Consider the following 14,634-nt stretch of genomic DNA (forward strand, 5'->3'; position numbering starts at 1 on the left):
CACTCCCAGCTTGCACGCGGTTTGATTGGCTAGCGCTTGTACTGTCAGATTTGCATAAACGGGATTTGATTAGCTGACGCTTCCACCTCAGCTTCAAAAGTTCAACATTGCTCAACTTTTGAATCCTGAGATGCCTGGAAATCTCCGCTTTGCTTCCCCACAATGCCGTTCGGTGAAAAGCAAGGCAAAGTGACGTCACCCCATTCAAAGTGAATGGGCAGAAGCGTTGGAATATTTTTTTAACGCTGCTGTGTGGACGGGCCGTAAGAATGGCCTGCTCTACTATTTGAAAACAGAATTGCAGTTTTATTGCTTATAGATGATCTAAACATTTCAAAGGGGACAGTGCCACATTGGATATTAACCTATGGATTAACTACATCATCGTTGTTATCGTTTTAATGCCATTGAAGACCAGTTTAGACCAGACAAAGACAAAGGTAAGCCACGTTAGCATTGTGTAGCTACCTAGCGCCACTTCTTTTGGTTTACGTTTATTTTAAGTTGTATCTTTCAGTGTTGAGGTGGGCACCGTTAGATTCTGTGTCTTTACGATCATAAACAATGTGTTGGATGTGCAGCTGGGATATGTAATAAGGGAGCTAGGCGTGATTTCCGGTGAAGTAATAGGTTAGCATTTTTCGCTCGGGGCTAATCCAGAGGCTCACTGTTAGCATTGTGGGGCCTAAGAGGATAAAAGAGTATGTTTTTTTAATTTTTAATTTTTTCACAACAGTTGTATTTGGATGAAATGAATACCTATAGTGATAATTCAAAGTAATACAATTATTTTTACAGTGAAAAAGGTCAAATGGAACTGATGGTTCCCAAATTACCCAGAGGTGAGTCTGCCTGGACTTTATTTTTCTAAACCTCTCTAAAAAAAGGTCACATTTCACTTATTTTGCATCAATCTTGATACAGGGTACTTATATGTTATAGTTTGGATTCCTAAAGCTTTTAGTCTACTAACCCATCATTCAAGGGTGGTTTTCACTATAAGTAATGGGTTTCTTTTAGGCGGACATTATAATTTACATGTTTTTACTATGTTCCATCAGAATTTACTTTAAAATAAAAACATCTATATTGATTCTGACACTTCTACATCCAACTCACAGATGTAACTTTGCTTTGAGAGAAAAGATTATTAATTTACCCCTTTTAGAAGTGAAGATATAGTCTTTGCTGTGTTAGTGGCATTTTAGAGCCTGAAACCTGAAAAACAGGCTAAGAGGTTAATTGCAAACAATTACTATAATCTTTTTTATCTCTCCACTAATGCTCACTGCATTGACTAAATGTCATGGTTTTGGAGAGGCATCCAAGGTCACTTTTATTTGTATGCAAAAAAACTGCATTTTGAGCAAGGAGTCAATAAAGACTTTACAAACCCTTTGACCTTCATTCACTCAAAGCAAAGAAGCTGAAAGATTGCTGCCTGTTATGGCACCTGGGAACGTCTAACATTATCTAACCCCCACCTCTTCCTAGGAGAAAACTCTCTGGGAATGGCCTCGGACAGGTGGTCTTTAAAGTTTATTGAGCAGAGCAACCTGTGGAGACCTGGAAGCAGTTAAACCTCCCAATACTTAATCCTCAAGATTTGTGGGGTCAGCGTGGCTGTGTAGAAGGGGCAATAAACACTTATCAGTGAGGAAAATTCCACTAAACACAAAGCCAATGTTCTTACTTCCTGTTTACCGACTGCTTACCAAGTCTGGTGATAGAAACTAGGACTTGTCAGCTTTAACCAGTTAAGCCTCGAGCCTGTTTTTCAGGCCTCAGGCTCGAAAATGACATTCCCAGAACAAATGACCATATATTTACTTCTAAAAAGGGGTACATTAATAATCTTTTTTCTGGATTGGATTGCACAACTTACTTGATGCTAATGCACTGGTGGATTCTGCAGAAGGTCTCGAAGATGAAGAGACGGGCATTCTCAATGAAGTCCTCCAAACAAGCAACCAGGAAGAAGTCATTCACAAGGACCTAAGAGACAGAAAGCATGCAGTTTAAAGATAAGACAGAAGTTATCACTGTATGTTTTTGGTCTACTTCAAAGTTTCTTTTCCCATAATATAAAAAGGTAATCATTAGGTTTCAGTCCTGGTTGATTCTGCAACCATCCTTTTACTGGTTGTAACAGCAAATGTAATAATTTAATTTAATTTAATTTAATACTACAGGTCCCAGAATATTTGGGGCAGGAAAACAAACTAGTGTCTATTAAATTACAAACTCTGGCAATAATTGTCAATTTCTCAGCATTCTGTAAGCAACTGTGATCAGGGGCCTCATTTATAAAGGGATATAAGCTCAAAAAAATGGCGTACGCCAGTTTCTACGCAATGTTTGCGATTTATAAAATACTAACTTGACGGGAAAACTTGCGGTCCTCCACGCAAACTCTAACCCATGCGTACGCACTAAGCACAAAAACGGGAGAGACGAGAAACTGCGACACCGTTGGCAGAAGGAAGAATGGAGAGAAATATGTGGAAAGAATACCATAAATAAAATGTTACCTCTCATTTATCATATATGAAGAATTCATTTTTCAAACATTGATCAAAGCCAATCTTAAAATGATTAAACAAACGCCTGTTTGCGACTCCTCAGTGCACACAAAAACATAACTTGGAGAAATAAATAAATACGTATATGTTATTTAAAACCACCTCGAATATGTTGTGTTAATGTTATGAAATGTTTTCTCATAAATTATGCGGTAAGCAGGAGGACAGAATTACGTCTAAACTGACGCCGTTTTGCATTTCTATAGGTTGTATGGAGCATGGTTTTATATACTACCATGTTTAATCATGTTTTATGCCGTTTGCCAAGACTTAATAAGTCGCTCGTAGGTATGGAAACTAAGAACACCATATGTAAATTGTACAGCTAACACATTAGTTGTATTTCCTTTAACTGGTGGATTATGGGATATATAGTTGCTGATCGACAGCTGGAACACAAACCACCAAATAAAAAATAAAAATTCAGATCCAGTCATCATGACTCCACTCCGGAGGGATTTCCCGATCATTTCTTAGAGTTTCTCATCAAGGGGGTGTCTCCTGTCCCCGGTACAAACACACTGCCTGAGGAAGTTTGTGTATTTCTTTTGTCATTAACCTTTTTCGGACCACTTATTTATTTATTTTGGTGACGATCCGACCTCCATGCTGCTACTCTGGTTCAAACTGCATCCTCCAAACAATATGATTTATCTCGACCTCCCCAAAATAACCAAAATCTGACACGGTGTGAGATGTCTTTTTTAGCTGTTCTGTCGTCATTTCCTGCTATCTTCTTCATAAAGTTTCTTTGACTATTTATAGGCAAATATGGGCGTTACGTGAAGCCCGCAAAAGCTGCACCGCATTTAGAGTCGATTGTGATTTATAAAGGGAAACCGGCGTAGGAAGTGCTGTACGCATTTTCCTCGCCGGTACGCAATGTTTTGATGAATCGGAAAATGTTGGTGCCTATTTTTTGGATTTCTACTACATACACAACCTTCCCACGTGAATCCTACGCACAGCGTTATAAATGAGGCCCCTGATGTTATGCTGCACACAGCATGAGTGACAGAACAGTGAAAGTAGTTGGTTACCTGGCTGAGCATTTGGAGGCTCACTCTATTGGCACCTGACTGTTCCATTATTTGCTGCAAAATATTTCAAATAATCCGCTGACAAGAAAGGCCCAAAATCACCGTTGTCGCATTTTGTAAATGCATTTTTTGACATACTGTTAAGAGCAACGTCAAGCATATTATATTTCCTATGTATTATTACTTCAGAACTTTATAGGGACAATCTAGCTGGACATATTTGTATTGAACAGCAATGAAGAGTCATTATAAGCATTATAAGTTTCAATTGGTCTGCTTCTGGCAGTCTCATGTCTAATTCAATAAAGGAAATCTTCTTTTTTAATAAAATCAAATTACAATCCCTTGTTGATAAATAGTTAAATCAAACAGGAAAGGCAGAGCCAGGCTGGCTACAATAACATCATTAGATCTGTTTGAAAAAAAAATATGAGGGGACCCTTTGTGAGGTAATACTCCTAGTAGGTGCTTCAAATATTAAAAAAAATCCAAATTATTCAGCCACAACGTGTGAAGATACGGTAAGAACATAGCAAACCACAGAGAACATTGTCAGAGACTTATCACCCGTCACCTAGTGTGCTAGTTCAGTGTCAGCTCCACTGTGCAGGATCGCCAGTCATCCAACAACTGTAGAACCAGCAGTCCAAATAAACTCACAGATGAGAGCAAATCCTTTCAGGCGTCCACATACTGCATCGCCTACGGCTTGTTAGAATAAGAAATACGGCCTTACGTGGACTCTTTGACACCACTGCATATGGCCAAATGCTCATGACCCAGCTATGGCCCCAGAGGTACCACTGTGTGAAATGCTCCCACTTCTCACTGCATTCCAAATCTCCATTGAGTGCTATTTCACATCACAGACCCCGAGCTTCAAAACCCTCCAAGAATTACCAGCCCTATGTTTGCTTAAGCTTAGAAATCTGCTATCTGCACAGAGTTCTACTCTAATAAATCCCAACTACATGGCTCTATCAGGCAACGCACATTTCAGATATGACAACGCTTATTTTAGGCTGATAAACTTTGAACAGTTAAGTGCCCTAATTACGGTCATATGGGATTCAGACCACAAAGCTTAAACAAATTCTGAAAGGGGCTTGAAGGGCCCTTTCAAGCGCAATCTTAAAAGGCCTGACTATAGGTGGGCCTATACTTTTCAATCTTTGACATGCAAGCATCCAACATCTGACAGTGATTCGACATTGGGGTGGGGTGGGAAAGAAAGAAAATTAGCCCTGGTACCGTCGGAATAGAACAATTTAAAACCTACCCATTTGAAAGCACCGAAGACAGGAGAGCTGAAAACAATACCCATATCTTGCTATTACAGCAATCAGTTAATATATATGTGTGCCACTCTTGCCAATGGCTCAGAAATGATGCATTGCAAATGTTCATCAAGACGAGAGCCCATCCCAAAAGGGTATCCGTTTACCCTAATGACTCTGCAGTCCATAAACCTTCCCCTGACCACTGAAATAATGTGCTTTTTAAAAGCTTGCATGTGAATTCAAGGAGGAAAAAAACTGCATTACTGACTTCAAACAAGACCATTTTGGTGGAGAATGTTTGCAGACCATCACAGGTAATGCATTAAAGGTGCTGTTAAACATTTTTTGGAACCACCCAGCACGCTAGATCTGCTTGTGAAATGAATGAGGTCAATGGAGGTTGTGTGTGCCTATTGGACATGCTCTGATAAGACTGACATGTAAGCCAGTGTTAAAAGCACCTGGAATAACTTGGGCTCTGACCTGAGAGGTAGTTTGGTTAGGAGCATCTGTTTCAACCACAGTAGGGTCTTTGTAAACAGAACCCCACGGGGCGAGGTCAAGACCAACCCGGAGAGTTCCTAAAAAGTGCGTGCAATTTTTAACAAGGTCAGTGATTGAGTGCTTGAGTCATGTTTTAGCTGAAATAGGATACAACTCTAATATTGTTGATAGTACATTTCATCATTTGGATATGGCCCCTTGAGGGCTTTGAACAGGAAAAATCTTATTTTCTCTTGGAACATCCTCTTGGACTTTTTTCTGACCATGACAGATTATTTTGAGGGTATGACTAAGTAAAAACAAATCTTCTCCAATGAGTTTTGTCGTAACTTCCTCATTTGTTAAACACTGATTAGGGAAGCTAAAGACTCCTTATATTAGATTTTTAAAAAACAGTTTAAAATGAAACGGAACCGCCAGCAAACCGCTGACATGATTTATAAACATTTACTCCTGGGAAAAAACTATTTGATCAGGACAGATGTTTTTCCTTCTGAAGGTTTATTGTCAAGATGCAAGATAAATGGGCCAAATAACCCAGGGTATTGTCTTTTATTCCTCTCTAGGTCCAAATGATCAAGTCCATTGTGTAAAAACGAATGACAGTTTGTGAGCAAAGGATGAAAAACAAAAATGTAATAACACAAAACATACATATAGCACAACACCAGACCAGCTCTAGAATCAGGAAAGTTCTACTTATGCCATCAATGTGACACATCATTTATCTGTAGAGGCATTCTTGTTACAGTGTACAAATAATGTCCAATTTAGCAAAAAAACACTGTATTTTTATGACCAAATAGTTTACACAAGAGACGAGCATGACCATAAGACTAGACAAGCTACATCAGGCCATCTACTGGCACCTAAAACCAGGACAAATCTTCTGAAATGTTCTGTGACTTATAGAGCTATAAAAGGAATGGAACTCATTGCCAAACTACCTTGCTGAAATAGAGTCCAGAGCCTCTTTCAAGAAGAGATTGAAGGGCCATCTACTAATGACAATGTACCCTTGTGAGCTGTGATACCCTAATTTAATTGTATCATGCTTTGTACTGGTGGGTGTCTTGTAGGGCTTTCCCGAATACCATTTTTCGGGCTCCAGATATTCGGTAGTAATCAGTAGCGAATATTTGTTCCGCGCGGGGGGGACAACCCAATTTGTGTTCTTTGAAATTGAAAAGGATATCGCACTGTGTTTGTTACTTTCGTTGCAGTTGTATATGTCTTAAGTGTAATTTGGCTTGGCTTTCTATTTTGTATGGAAATGCTTTTATTTTGAAGGAGAGTTAGCGCAGTTGACAGGAAGTTGTTGTTGCTATGGAAACAACGTGACGGAGATTAATGGAGAAAAAGTAATATCTACATATAAAGACGGAGAAAGTAAACAATAACGTTTATGGTTAAGTGTTAGCACCCCCGAAGAGGCACAAGCTCTTACGTTGATATTGGAGATTTCAATAAATTAAAAAAGAAAGAAAAAACGAATAAAGAAATTGAAACCCGAATAGTACTCCAACGAACGAATATTTGGATATTCGGGTACAGCCCTAGTGTCTTGTGCACTCATCCTTGGCTGAGATTGATATTGAAAGTGGATGACATTGTTGATGATATTGGAGATTGTTGATAATGATGTCAGGACTTATGTCTTGAATGTTGTAGTATTATTGTTGTATTGTTTTAAGTGTCGGACCCCAGGAAGAGTAGCTTTTGTCAAAAGCAAAAGCTAATGGGGATCCTAAATAAACATAAACACGCAATGTACCTAACTGAATGGAAATGCAACTCTTGCATTGCAATATGTCTAAATATGTTGCACAGAAAGCAATTTTAGCAACACTTTAGAAGACTAATAAATCTCTTATTTATTTTTGTGTATAGAGAGTTTATCATTTCCAGTTTTTGCACTGCATTATACTGAGACATCATTTATATGAATTTGAGAAAATGTTTAAGATGCATTGGTATGGATATGTAGAGGGTAATGCTACACAATGAAAGTGAAACTGATACCTTGTATAACAGTAACTTAGTGACACCAAACAATGTCATTCCTTTACATTGTTTGTCACTACACATTTTTGACCCATGTATTACAAGTGCCATTTGTTTCCTAAACAAATTACAAAATAGCATGTGGATGTACTACTACTGAGCTCTATCTAGAATGAGAAGAGTGTCAGAACTGTTCTTTAACACATATTGTACTAAGAGATCATAGCCACAGAAGTTTTAATAGAAATAGAATTGAAAACAATGTCATACTATGTTTTTCCACTGAGCTCTACATATAACTTATCATGGATCAGTGTTCTCTGTGTGTTCATCTTTGTAGTGAACATACAAAGAGGACTTTTACGTTCATGTTACATTAAGCCATTACAACCCAAGAATGGAAATAAACGCTTTGAAATGACGGTGCTTTGACAGATATCCCTCTTATAGAGAGTGTCTGCAGAGACTTGCTTATAATGCTTTTACTGTTAACTACAAGCCTGATAGGTCAATTAAAGGCCGCTGTCCAATCTGACTGAAGCCTGAGTCACACAGTTTCCAAAAGGAGCTTTATATCTGATAGTATGAGACACAGACTATGAGTGTTCTGTTTTAACGGGACCCAAGCAGAAGTCCATAATAAAAAGCGCTGTTTGATCAGACAGAGGGTCATACAGAGATCATGCGATTACTAACAATGTTTACTGCGATGCTCTACAGCAAAAGTTCTGAAATCCCCAGGAGACCTTTGTTGAGTCATGGAGAGCCACAATAAACCATGACTTCTCTTCTTGGTCACAAAAGGTCGGAACAGAAGTGCTTACTCACCGACTCGCACTCCCTGAGTTTTTTCTGGGCACTGTCAAAGTCAAAGTTTACGTACAGGCACTCCACAAACTCTGTAATAGGATCCTTGTAGGTGTACGACTCCTGAAAAAAAAAGAAATCAATATTATATAATCAAGTATTATGCCTTAAGACATTTATTTCTTAATCAAAGCTTCTATAGCTTAGAATTTAACAATTTCATGTTTAATAAAGTAGATAAAGCATAAATATGTAATTTATGTTTATTGTGCAATTAAAAATAGAAATTAGTAATATCCGAATATAAACATAAGAAATAAATAATTAGATGTGGATATTTGTAACTTTTCTTGCCGTTCATTTAAAATATGATATACTGTTTCAGATATTTGCCAATTCAGTTTTTTTTGTTTTTTTTTCAAATAAAAAATATATAACTGACATCGATAACGATCATGCTGCATGTGTGTATAACCAATCGACCACAAATAGTTTCTGACTGTTTTGACTAGCAATCTATTAAGGAGGTGCATCTCTGGAAATCATAAATCCTAGTTTGGTTGAAGGTAATGACTGGTAATGACTAGATAGTTAGGAAAAACCACCTGTTGGGCACACAAGCTAAATAAAGATAACAGTTTACAAAGGTCTGAGTGAAAACACATTTTGAACTCAAAGACAGAGACCCAGCCTGACCTGAGGCCACAGAGCTGAGAGCACTGGGCGCATGTTTTAAAGACTACCCACAACCCACCAAGACAGTGCTCAGATCTCTAATATAGGTACAATCACTGGTGGAGAAGACATTGGTACCGTAGCACATTCATCAGAAGTAATGTGTTGTGAGCTAGGACCAAAAACCTATATACACGAGCTGAGCTTAAAAAAGGGAAGCCCTAGTATGCTATTGGTTTACTAGGTTTGGGTATAGTTTAGATTTGAATGATTTCAGTTCCGCTTATTGATTAAGGTTGTTAATGGTTCTTGATTTCAGTTAAAGGGGTTAAAAAACAGTCACATGCCTACTCACAGGAAATCCCTAACACTAACCCTGACCCTTGGTTACCAGGCATTTTGGATTTGGTTCTTACTCTATACTGAATTTTGGTTCCTTAACCTTCTAATGTAATGGTCAGACTGTTACTCATCCTCCAACGTATAAGGCCTATAAGCAAAGACCTGGTAGCCATGTACACTTTGTTGTAAAAATAAATAAATAATTGTAATACCTGCTGAATGACCTTCACCAAATCCTTCAGGACCTGCCGACGCTTGCGGACATCCTTGTTTGTGATGATGGCTGTGGTCAGGTAACGCAGGATGTGTGGGCACATAGTCTGGATAGCATTGAGGTACCTGGAAAGAGTGAAGGATATTACTGATTTAAGCAAAGACATGATCTTTACAAGGATGCATAATAGAACATCTTGGCTGCCTTTTGGGCTCCTGGCATTTAGCACACAGGGGAAGCCTTTGCGGCTAAAACAGATAAATGTCCTGACAGGACCCCTCGCTTCTGCACAGTGGTCCCAGCTTTAAGCCGTCTCTTTCATTAGTGTCCTACCAAGAGGGGAGGAGGAAAAGGAAACCCTGGCAAGAAGATATAGATCAGTGAGCAGGGACCTGCTCAGTAGCTGAAACACAATCCATCAGGGACTGATGTTCCAACCACAGGTCAACTAGCTAAGGGCTGAACACAAGAGACAGGACGCTGCTAACAGGCTGACTCTAATCCCACACCAACTGTGGAGACAGGGTTCTGTAAAAACAGCATGTAAGGTCTGCACACACAACATATTGCTTGTCAAGCTGGCAATCAACATCAACATTAAGTGTATCACCAAAACTCCTTAGTGTTTTTTTAATATCCATCTTTGAACTTTACCCTCCACCCAACCCCAAATTGATCAAATTAGATCTGAAAAGAGGAAGTGGAGTGGGCCCCTTCATGTCTCCTATAGCTGAGTCCGGAGGAACACATGGTGTTCAGAGAAAGACAGCCGGCAGCAGTTTAATTAGCTGAAACAATTAAAGGGACAGGGGGACCTGTGGCAGTAGTGATGTAGAGTCTAAAAACAGCAATGGGCTGCTTGGCAAAGCCATCATGTTTCTGGTTTTAGAAGAGCACTCCCTTTCCCTCCCTCCTTCCTTTTGTAGTTGCTTGACTCCCGTGGAAAACCGCAATGCTCCGCACTGTGTTCCTGATTAACTTACACCTACTCACTCTCTAGGGGGGGCTCCAATAGCAAGCGATCCTGCATGAGTCACTGTACCCTATCTGCAGGGCATTCACCCAATTCCACTTAGGGGACTTCATCTTTTTTTGAGTTTGAGGCGAAAAGCGTCACTGCACTGGTTTGCTGAAGATGCTACAGAAGCATGCAGCCAAGAAATAAAGTATGAATTCAGATTTATTCTGTTAAACGGTGTGTGTGGGGGATGGGAGGGGGGAGTGGAGGGAGAACATAGAAGGAAGTGGGACAGGGCACAACAAGGTCACGTTTTGTGGCCATTTTATAAAAGAAAATCACGTTGAACAATAAAACGAGTGATAGAGACCAGTGGTTCACCACCAGGGGTCCGTAATGGAGTTCCAGTCAGTCTCCAGTAAAATGAGGAATAGTTTATTTGTGCGATTCACACACATTCGCAAACCATAGACCAGGCCATGAAGAGCAAAACAAAGTATCTTGCCAAAGGACACCTAAACATGTTGACTACAGGGGCTTATGTTGAAAGAAAATCGACTTTCTTATTGGAGGACGACCAGTCTACTTCCTAAGCAACATCCACCCTGAATAACAACAAATATTTTTTTTTCGATGGCGGCCCAAAAAGCGACATTTTATGAAATTGTGTTCTGTGACCTTAATGGGCATCATTTTATGGGTTTGTTGACACGAAAGCTTTTCAGAACCAATGACTATCAAGTAAGTCAGATATAGTACACAAACAAGTTTTTACACAAACAAGTTTTTGGATCAACATCTGCTGACTGCAGGGGTAAGGGAGGTCATATATGAAGCTGAAGGCCAGCTGCTGGTCACCGACTCCAGCCAAAGGAAGTACTGGTCAAAAGATGGGAAACAAGAGCCAAGCCTCAGTGGGGAAAACATGAGGTTTCTAGACTGTGAAACTGCAAAGCACACAAAACTACCTCAGTTTGTCCACACAGATGGTTGGGTGAGCTTTTCATGAGTAATTATTGGGCAGGCCTCTTTAATCATGCGCAATAAAATTAAAAACTGAGTAAAATTCAGGGAACCAGACATTTGAGTGCGCTGTGTTGTGGTTGCCTGTCATACTGTCTGTGGAGGCCAATCATCTGTACAATTATACAAGCCTGCAATCAGAACAGGGGGGAGGGAGCAAATACATCAGAATGGGCGGTGTGCAAATGTTAACGCAGTGTATAAAGTTTCCGATCTGCGATACACATGGCCTCGTTCCACGATTTTGAGAGTAAACAGACCACACGAAAACACACACTTCTGAAACCACTTTAAAAATACCAGCAGGGTTCATGATGGAGCCCAACACCCAAAAATGTGTTATTAAAGCTAATGGTTTTCTCTAAATCAACTTAATGTTAGAAAAAAAACAATCACTGACCTTTTCTCCAAATCATCTTAGCATTTAGAATTTAGCTACAACGCAATATAATTTCATATGGACCAAATGACAAAAAACAGATACATAACCACTAGGGATGTGCATCTCCATCACTGAGGCCGATGCGATGCGCATCTCGATACGTTGCCACGATACGATACATTAACGATACATTTGAAACACCAGGCGATGCGATACGATACGATTCACCCCTGTTGCGATACAGTTCGATACGATTTGATTCAACATTATGCGATTCGGGGCGATACGATACGATTCAACACGATGCAAAAATAATGATACTTCAATATGGTACGACAGAGGATTTTTGTTTTATTCCTGATATGCAGCAAATCATACATTAACAAAAAAGTGCTTTACATATTTGGTACTGCACATCCCATCATGCCGTTTATTTTTTTACCTTTAAAAGCTCTCCAGAGTACAGTACAATTGTATAACACCTCACAGTTAAACAATGTAAGGATGCATTGCTCATGATTAACAATGTGCAAATAACAGCTACCATAGAGCAATGCCCATACAGCTGCCAGCCTGATGTGCTTACTCATTCATAGGCTAACTCACCAGTGAGCAGAAAGCAGTGGTTTCTATATGAACAATAAAGAATACAAATAACCTTTCACAAACAGGTATTTCATAACTGCTTACAGTAAGGAAGACATTTAAATTATTATTGGCCACAGGCTGCTGTAAACTAAACATCACTCTCTCTGACAGAACACCTCACTGAGTGATTTAACTCATGTCTAACTTTCAGGTTTCTCTTTTCAGCCGCAGAACCCACGTCGCCTCTTTATGTGCGTCGCTAAGTTCCTCGAACTACTTGTGTACTTTAAAGCGGCTCAGCATCGTTAACAATTTGCGAGTGATTTTTCAAGTTGACCGTCTGTAGTAAATAGTGCCGCGCACATATACCATCAGGACGTTACTGATGGGGTGCGGCTGCGGAGTGATACTGTGTGTATGCAAGTCCGCATCTAGGACGGATCTATGTATCATGGCTGTAGACCTGTTAAGTAATAAAGATACCTCATACAAAGGTCTACGGATACCTTATTACTCTCCATGACCTGCGGTCAACTATATAGCATAAAGGACTTTTACACCGTCTTTCTTGAACAATCCGAAGTGTTGCCAAACGTTTGAGTTGTAGGTATGGACTTTGGTTGTAGGTTCCATGTGTGTTGATAACTGAGACTCTCGGCCTCCGTAGTGGCGAAGTAAATATCAAAGATCGTCTCTGCTGAGCGTTGACAAGATGAGGGGATTTTATATGAATGAATCGGTTTTTTACCGATGCAAAGACGCTACGCAATCGATGCATCGCGAGTTCAACCCAAATTGTAGCCGATGTGCACTCTTTCGACCGGTGCACTCGCATCTTGAACGTTTATGCCGGTGCACCGATGCGAATCGGTGAATCTTAACATCTCTAATAACCACACACATACAGCTCACATGTCCAATAAGTCCAAAACATACATACAAATGGTCACATGACCAACACAACAGAAGAAAACTGTTTTGGTTAGGATGATCATTTGTTGAAATACTCAAAGTTGCTGTACAGTCTCTCAGAAGTATTAAGTGGCAGCTTTTGGATGAATTGACCAAAACAATAACTATGCCAAATCAATTTAGGCCAATTTTCAGGAATAGTTCTGAACATTACTTTTCTGCTGTTGTTTGGTAGAAACATATAGAGGTTTAGTATAGATAGAATCCCGACCATTGTGATCTTCGAAGCAACATTAACTACACAGACATGCATATTTTTTAATTCACAGAGCAGATTTTGCCAAAAGGAAAATATAACAGTCTATGGATTTCAACTTCGCTTTATGGTACAACCAGGCTACAGAACCATTCCTTTCATGTTGCGATCGTTTAGTGGAAAGGGATCTTATCTTTACAACTGCTTCCTGGTATTCTTCTCAACATTTCCTGGATGTAAAATCTTAAAAGGGTTAAAACAGGAAAATGTATGAGAAATTGTACTTACTGTGGCTGATACAGAAAGAGCTCAATGATATTGTCTCTGCCCTTGGGGTGGTTGAAGAAGACGAAGAGGGACCAGTGAATGAGCCATGTCCTCTGCTGGAGGGCCTGGAGCGGGGAGGTGACAGTCTGGAAAGGACAAAGATAGGAAAATAGACACGGTTAGGGTTAGAAGAGAAGCAAGGTGAAAAAAAAGTACAAAACAAAAGCTATTCTCCCATAAGGCACAACAAAACCAAGCCCTCCTCTCCCAAATGGTCATCAATAAAACTTGTAACCACTTCATACTAAAATCCAAATTCTTAAGTGGTCTGATAAGTGTGTGTGTGTGGGTATATGCCACAGCAGAGCCCTCCTGAAAATGAAATGTCGATATGGGAGTCTATGTAAGGGAATCTACATTTGGTATCAAATTCTGAGAAGTGGGGCATTTACGTTGTTATCAATAGTCTCCCTCAGGCGGGTGAGGTCCTCCATGGCAGCCTCCCAGTTCTGCATCAGGATCTCAGAGGCCAGCTTGCCCCACAGGGAGTTCAGGGCATTCCTGTCTGTAGCCGGGACCTTTGGAACAAACACAGTGCACTATTCAAACCTGAAGCAAACAACATTAAAACAAACATTTTACTCCAACTGGTTGACATACACAGTGACGCTGGGCTTGAGTTTGCCACTGCTTGTTTGGCTTTAGTGGCACAACTGAACTGGATAAATGGATTAAAGTATGTCATCCGAAGGGAATGGAACTTGACAGAAAAAGATTAAGACTGTTTAAAAAAAAAATCA

At 39.7% G+C, this 14,634-nt stretch overlaps 1 protein-coding gene across 1 annotated transcript; it reads right to left on the minus strand.

The window, feature by feature from the left end:
* Positions 1 to 1,885: 1,885 nt before the first annotated feature.
* Positions 1,886 to 14,433, minus strand: LOC104949408 (eukaryotic translation initiation factor 3 subunit E-A-like; the record flags this gene model as incomplete). The annotated part of the gene is made up of 5 exons (XM_010775766.1): positions 1,886 to 1,995; positions 8,239 to 8,340; positions 9,447 to 9,573; positions 13,856 to 13,980; positions 14,287 to 14,433. Coding segments are annotated over 5 exons (611 nt in total), but the record flags the coding sequence as incomplete, so codon positions are not given.
* Positions 14,434 to 14,634: the final 201 nt, after the last annotated feature.

This window comes from Notothenia coriiceps, unplaced genomic scaffold (genome assembly GCF_000735185.1).
Source record: "Notothenia coriiceps isolate Sejong01 unplaced genomic scaffold, NC01 NC01_scaffold00016139, whole genome shotgun sequence".
Lineage (NCBI taxonomy): Eukaryota > Metazoa > Chordata > Actinopteri > Perciformes > Nototheniidae > Notothenia > Notothenia coriiceps.